This window comes from Malus domestica, chromosome 10, assembly GCF_042453785.1.
Source record: "Malus domestica chromosome 10, GDT2T_hap1".
Taxonomy (NCBI): domain Eukaryota; kingdom Viridiplantae; phylum Streptophyta; class Magnoliopsida; order Rosales; family Rosaceae; genus Malus; species Malus domestica.
In genome coordinates, this window is record NC_091670.1 from 8,655,594 (window position 1) to 8,663,057 (window position 7,464).

The following is a 7,464-nucleotide window of genomic DNA, read 5'->3' on the forward strand; positions in this document are numbered from 1 at the left end:
CAATATCGTGCAACGGTGGTGGAGCGGGCCTGGGAAGTGATCCGCCCTGGGTCGGGATGTGACAAATAGTATCAGAGCCAATCCCTGGTCGGAAGTGTGCCAACGAGGACATCGGGGCATCTAAAAGGGTGGATTGTAACATCTCACATCGCCCAGGGGAGTGATCCTTAAATGTATATTCACATCCTTACCTAGCACGAGGCATTTTGGGATCTCACTGGCTTCGGGTTCCGTCGGAACTCCGAAGTTAAGCGAGAAGGTGGCCAGAGCACTTTTGTGATGGGTGACCCACTGGGAAGTTGCTCGTGAGTTCCCAGAAACAAAACTATGAGGGCGTGGTCGGGGCTCAAAGCGGACAATATCGTGCTACGGTGGTGGAGCGGGCCCAGGAAGTGATCCACCCTAGGCCGGGATGTGACACAAATCCACAACTTCCGTGACAAGGTCACGATGATGAACCTCCATTAGGTTGAGCTAGAGCACCAACTCACTGATATGCAACACTCTCTCGCAAATCTGGTAGTCCTCAATGCTCGATAGGACCAATTCCAAGAGACTTGTCTTGAAGAGCTCCGATCTCTAAAGACCAAACCCCTCACTCTTCCTCAACGCACATGGAGTACTTCTCTTCACCATTCCTCAGCCCACCCGAAGACCCTTTTCGCCACTTGTCCTTCGTCCCTCTCTCCCACCACGTCGCCATTCCACTCATTTTCCCACCTCGTTGGTCATTTACCCTTCCCTATATATTTACCCCAGCCACATGCCATTGTTCCCCCTTCTCACCGGCCCTCTCTACCAACCTCATTTGCACCGGGTGCACCCACACCCCTGTTTGGAACCTTCTGCATTTTCGCTTCCCTACTATTTGGCACAACTTCCTCGTCCCACTCTTCATCTTCTGTAGCTCCAACCACCCAATCATTCCAATGTTTCTCCATCTTCTTTATACATCAAACCACCCACCCCCCGCCCTCATCACCACTACCCTTATCTCCAACTGAGCTCTACTGGGCAGCTACGACGACCCCAACAAGACGCCCACCTCCTTTTCCGACTCATCCTCTCCCTCCACCTCACTCCTCTTCAAACCCCCAATTGCAGACCCATCATCGTCGCCGTCCCCTTCGCCATATTCAACCGACCTCCAAATCCTTCCCAACTCCCTCCGCTCTGTTTCCTTCTACTCTCACGACCATAACCTCTTCTTCAACTCCAGCAACTCGCACTACAACCCAAGCCTCTTTCACTATGTCATCTTCTCGATCCGCTTTTTCCTGCAGCTACCTCCTCAACCGCGTCACTCAATCCACGACCTCCGCCACCGTTTAGCTCCAGACAGTTTCAGCGTCTCAAAATAGCAAGGATTTCGGGAAGGAAAAAATAACCAACTAATTCACCAGGAAATGCTCGATCGGGCAGGTGTGCCAGGTGATCGGAGCTGTCGTTGATGTGAGGTTCGAGGAAGGGCTTCCCCAATCTTGACCGCGCTTAAGGTGTTGGACAACTCAATCCAGTTAATGCTCGATGTGGCTCAGCACTTGGGTGAGTATAAGGTCAGGACCATTGCTCAGGATGAGACTGAGATACTTATGAGAGAACATCGTATGCTCAACACTAGTTCTCCGATCACTGTTATTGTTGGAATGGCTACCCTTGGTCATATCATGAACGTCGTTAGAGAGCCCATTGACCATAGAGGGGATATCAATACCGATCACTTTCTACCCATTCATAGAGAAGCTCCTACCTTCGTTGAGCAAGCAACTAAGCAGCAGATCCTTGTTACTAGAATCAAGGTTGTCGACCTTCTTGCTCCCTACCAAATAGGAGGAAAAATTGGATTGTTCGGTGGTGCCGGTGTTGGAAAAATTGTGCTTATTATGGAACTTATCCATAACATTGCTAAGGTTCACAGTGGTTTCTCTGTGTTTGCTGGTGTTGGAGAACGTACTCGCGAGGGTAATGACTTGTACAGGGAAATGATTGAGAGTGGTGTCATTAAGCTAGGTGAAAAGTATGCTAACAACAAATGTGCTCTAGCGTATGGTCAACTAAATGAGCCCCCTGGTGCTCATGCTCGTGTTGGTTTGACTAGGCTCACTGTGGTTGAACACTTCCGTGATGCTGACAGGGTCTTTTTGAATGAGATAAATATTGATGTGAACATGACTGAGCACCATTACAGGGATTACATGTTCTAAGATGCACTCAAGACTGGTTTTACGATCTTCAGGCTTTTAGGGATAAGTACAGGCTTTCATGTGCTTTTGGGAGCATAAACCGTGAATTGCTGTGGCATTTTAGGGGCGCAGACAAGTCTTATTACTCCAATTTGTCCGCACTATGCAGAATATGTCTAAAGGGAACTTTTGAAAACGGAAGGGTTTGTGGTCAATGCAGGATGGCCTGTGTCTGATTATCCAGATATAATCTTCCATAATGCTAACAAGTATTTGCAACATTCCATTGTTGTACTGAGGTAACTTTTTGAAAAGAAAACTTCAGGCTCAACGAAAGCTAATAAGAAGGGTCATCTAGTTAAAGCATCGACGGAAACCACAAGGTTGATTGGTTTAATATATGTAAATGAGCAATTCGATGGATGGAAGGCGAAGTGTTTGAGGATACTACAGAGTAACTTGGACAGTGATACTCGCACTTTTGCTCCAAACAAGGTAATTCTGGATGCTTTGCAAAGAAGTTTAATTAGTTTAATTTATGTGCCAGCTGATGACTTGACAGATCCTACTTCTGCCACTACCTTTGCTCACTTGGATGCCACAACTGTGTTGTCACGACAAATCTCTGAGCTTGGTATCTACCCTGAATTCTCACTTAATTATCTTGATTGCTGGTTCCTAAAGAATTATTTACTAACTAGAAATGTTCAGCATGATACTAAGACCATTTTGGTTTCTCCCACTACCTTGTTGACTAGCACCTTTGGATGGGTGAGTTCGTGTTATGTGGATAGTTTTGTACGGATGATTGTTGGGAAAGTATTTGATGAAATGTTGCTTGGTCATTATGATGCATTGAATGTATACGGTGCGAGCCCAGGTATATATAGGTAGCTCCCCATTCATTTTTTCGGAACACAACTGAATGAAGGGTCAATCTCTGCATCCCTTGGCTCTAAGCAGTTACCAGGCTTATTGACTTCGAGCTGCCTGTGAAATAACCATCAGCATCAGATAGTTCTACGATTACTAAATCGTCAACTTGCAATCCTATGTGTTTAGATGGGAGTGATTGAGCTAGTAGTTACATGTTTGATTCAGAGTGTTCGGGTGTCATGAGCAGAATTCAAGCTTGTAAGACAGTAGAAGAGTATGGACAATCTGAATTCAAGGATGTATCATGTGGGAAAACCATATGGCATGACTTGGCGAATGCAGCAGGAACTCATAATTTTGAACTCAAATATATAGATGGCATGTCTCCTACAAACAGGCTTCTATAAGAATTTAAGCTGCTGTGGACATCTATAATTATTGCAGAAGACACATGTTGTCTGGCTCCTCGGTTTATACAAAGGTCATATGGCACAACAGCATATATATATTGTGTTGGTTTAACCAATTTAGTGGAAAAGCTAAGGTGTGGGGAACACATATGACACGTGGACTGCAAAGACCTTTTACACAGCTACTGCAAGCTCAATATTATTCCAATGGCCACATATTTGAGTGTTAAAAGTGATTTGGAATTCATTGCTCCCCCGTATGTAACTTCGGTTTATGGCTCATATGCATTTGAAAGCTATTTTCCAAAATGTCTACATTTATTCAAGGCTCTTGTTGATCTACACTTTCAGGGTGCGTTTGTTGCACCGGACTATCTCGGACTGGACTAGCTTTAGGGACTAAGTTGGACTGGGTTAGACTAGACTAAGCTGGACTGTCTTAGTGAAGCGTTTGATGCAGTGTCGGACTAAACAACAGGATAACAACAAATTCTAATATTATATTTTTTCATTTATATTTTATTAATATTTTATATTATTTAATACATATTTAGTAATATTTTATTACTTCCACTGTCTATTTGCTTTTTCATTCTGAAACCACCCATCTCCATTTCTTCCTAATTTTGCTCCGACCCTCTCCCTCTCTTCGTCTTTTTCTTTTCCTTTCCACTCTCTCCTTCCTCAAAACAGCGTCATTCATCACCCCCTTTTGTTCTCTTTTTTTTTTCCCTTTCCTTTTCTTTGCTGTTGTGATTCCTCTAAAGACCGAGGCGAACGCTAAGCCGAGGGAGGATGACGACTAGCCCGAAGAAGGAGAGATCATCGGCAACCAAGACTCGGCGTCGTCGAAGCCTTCGAAGGGAATTGCACCGTAGTCTCACGCCCTGGAGCACTCCTGGACCTTCTGGTTCAATAGCCCTGCCGCAAAGTCCGCCAAGTCCAAGCAGAAGGATTGGGGCAGCTCCATCGGCCTGATCTACGCCTTCATTACCGTCGAGGAGTTCTGGAGGTTAATTTCTTTCATTTCATGTGGTTTTGGGTTTAATTTTGTTTGATTGGTAGGAAAACTGAGAAAAGATTGAATTTTTGCGTTTGTTATGTGCTTGTTGTAGTTTGTGATAGAACAAATTTGGCCATTTTTTGGTGGTGGAAGAACCCTCGCAGGGAGGAGGAAGAAGCCCAGAACTCACAGAAGGGCTCTCAGGGAGGAGGAAGAAGCCGGTCTTAGCAAGTCCCATGGTTTGGGGAGTGCCTCGCTAAGAACCTTTAAGGAGGCCTCTAGTCCACACGAGTCCCCTTTAGTCCCACTTAACGTAGTCCCATCACCTATCAAACATGGGACTGTAGTCTAGTCCAGTCCAGTCCCTCCTAAGGAGGTGAAACAAACGCCCCCTCAGTGGTATCATGTTTTTACAACGGTTGTCTCAATGTCCAGGGTATTGACTGCTCCAAGAGCACTAGCACTTTTATCCAACGAGTCAAAATCAGTTTTTTTGTCAAGTATTCTCTAGATTTGTACCCCTTGGTTCTCTTGCGTTTACCTTGGTCAATGACTCGCAGCAGTTGGAGCTCAATGTCCAAGTTAAGAAGTTGCTCGAAAATCAAATCTCACTTTTCATTGATTATATCTCAGAACTTTCATGGATTATGGTCGCAACAAGGGAATTTCTTACATGGCAGCATAGTGTAAGCTTTTATGTATTCCACCAATGGCATGCCATCTTCTCCAATTTTTCACGGTCTTTTGGTTCTTTGGGTTTATTATTTGACAAAAATTGGCTATATTACATGCTTGCTGGAATGGTGGTCTATTTGGAGACTCATACTGCAATTGTTTTAGAGGTCTATTTGGAGACTCATAACTGGGAAACCAAGCAAAGCCAAACCTCTACATACCAACTTGAAGACATGCCTTATTTTAAGGGGGAGGGAATGTTAAGATCCTTTAGGCTACTATAGGTTACTAGTAGTTATTAGGCTCAGTTAAGCCCATTAAACCCACCAAAACCCTAGCTACCCTTTTATGTATTTAAACCACTATGTTCATCTAAATATGATATGAATGAAAAGAACTGTTATTTTATTTCTTACTTTCCTTGCATTTTCCTTTTCTTCTCCATTCCTATGGAATGGGTCCTATCACTAGAGACAAGTAGAGAGAGATGGTTGGGAGTGGTTGCAATGGGTATAAGATATGGCCCTGGGCAGGGGTGGGTGCGGTGGTGAGGAGATGAAAAATTTGCAGAGCTATGTTAGGTGCTAGACAATGTCTCTCTGGTGAGATGAAGGGCCATGTTGGAATAATAAAAACCAACTGAGGACACAATTTGGAAAATAAATTCATTCTGATGACCCACTTCTTTCAGAAGCCAAATCCTCCCTCATATAGGGAGTCCAAATCCTCCAAAAACAACAATTGGATTCCAGAATTCGGATGGGACCCACATATGACATACCCTGATCCTAGAATCAAGGCGTGCTGGCCGTCACGTGAGCGTGACGTAACCAAAAGTGCGACGCGGAAGCAATAAGATAAGAGAAATACGAAGAAATAAAAACCAACTACTAGCAATAATATCCAACTAACATGCTAGAGAGAGTTTAAGTGTGAAACACACATAATCAGAGCATAAGTACTAGGTGCAGTCTAGTAGGAACATTACTAAATTACAACGCCCGAAGGTGAGTCCTACATGAGTAGTTTGTCAGAACGCCGTGGGAATCCTCGTGAGCCACAAACACAGCTAACTAGAACCTGGAGGGGCACAAAACAAGATTGTGTGGGTCAGTAAAACCAAAGTTTTTCAAAAACATTTCATTTAACAACATTTCTAACCCCTCGCTGTAAAACTTGTATACTTTCCCAGAAAATAACATAATATGCATATAATTCTTCAAATATCTCAAATCACCATTCTTTATCAAAAACCAGAAAGCATGCCATGCATACATATATATGAATTATATGAATTAGTAATTGTTGCATATATATGTTAAATGGTGTTGTGGACGCATAGGTGAGTATCAGGTGAGTTATAATGTTCATTTGATTTATTGATGATGTGAATTGTGTTGAGAGCTCATAACCTGCACAATTGGTGTTAGTGCTTATATTATTCACCCTGCACCACACGCTCACCTTGGATCCAAGTAGGTGCATGTCATACAGACCATGAGAGGTGGTTCCGACATGTCGTACAGACCATTAGAGTTGGTTCCGACTCGTAGGTGACTTTTAGATTATTATACAGCTGTTGATGAGAGAAGCACTAAAGCGTATTCTTACACCATTCTTGTCGTATAGGCTACTTCAGGTAGTTTCGATTTATGTGCAGAGTAGTGCCGTACAGGTCACTGTGGTGACTTCGGTTAGATTGGATATTGAGCTATAGAATTAGCCGAACATGACCGCTGCAGGGTCTCCGGTTGATTCCTTATTTCACCTGTTATATTAATGCATTCTTATTATGTTGTTGACGCTTATTGTAACATCCCACATCACCCAGGGAAGTGATCGTTAAATGTATATTCTCATCCCTACCTAGCACGAGGCCTTTTGGGGGCTCACTGGCTTCAGGTTCCGTAGGAACTCCGAAGTTAAGCGAGAATGAGGCCAGAGCACTCCCAGGATGGGTGACCCATTGGGAAGTTGCTCGTGAGTTCCCAAAAACAAAACCGTGAGGGCGTGGTTGGGGCCCAAAGCAGACAATATCGTGCTACGGTGGTGCAGCTGGCCCTGGAAGTGATCCGCCCCGGGCCGGGATGTAACAACATAAATTTTGATTCCTCCACGTTAGGTAAACAAAGGAGTGTCCTGTAATCAGAATTCAATTCCGAATTTTATTTCCGATTACGAGTATGTAAACGTGTCATTACTTTTTTCCCTTTTTTTTTTTCAAATCTCTCTCTCTCTCTCTCTTCTCTCTCCTTCAATTTTAAAAACAAAAAAAAAAAATTCACACACTATTTTTATTTAGGTTTAAACTCAATTT

General features: G+C 43.5%; 1 protein-coding gene across 1 annotated transcript; it reads left to right on the forward strand.

Annotated features, from left to right (window-relative positions):
- The first annotated feature begins 812 nt into the window (after positions 1–812).
- Positions 813–5,558, forward strand: LOC108174228 (ATP synthase subunit beta, mitochondrial-like). The gene is made up of 2 exons (XM_017334844.3): positions 813–4,481; positions 4,585–5,558. The coding sequence occupies exon 1, from the start codon at positions 1,521–1,523 to the stop codon at positions 2,202–2,204; it is 684 nt and encodes a 227-aa protein (XP_017190333.1). The 5' UTR covers positions 813–1,520; the 3' UTR covers positions 2,205–4,481; positions 4,585–5,558.
- The last annotated feature ends 1,906 nt before the right edge of the window (positions 5,559–7,464 follow it).

What these genes read in the sequence shown, in the direction of transcription:
- LOC108174228 (XM_017334844.3), top strand. Translation starts at nt 1,521, where the DNA reads ATGCTCGATGTGGCTCAGCACTTGGGTGAGTATAAGGTCAGGACCATT.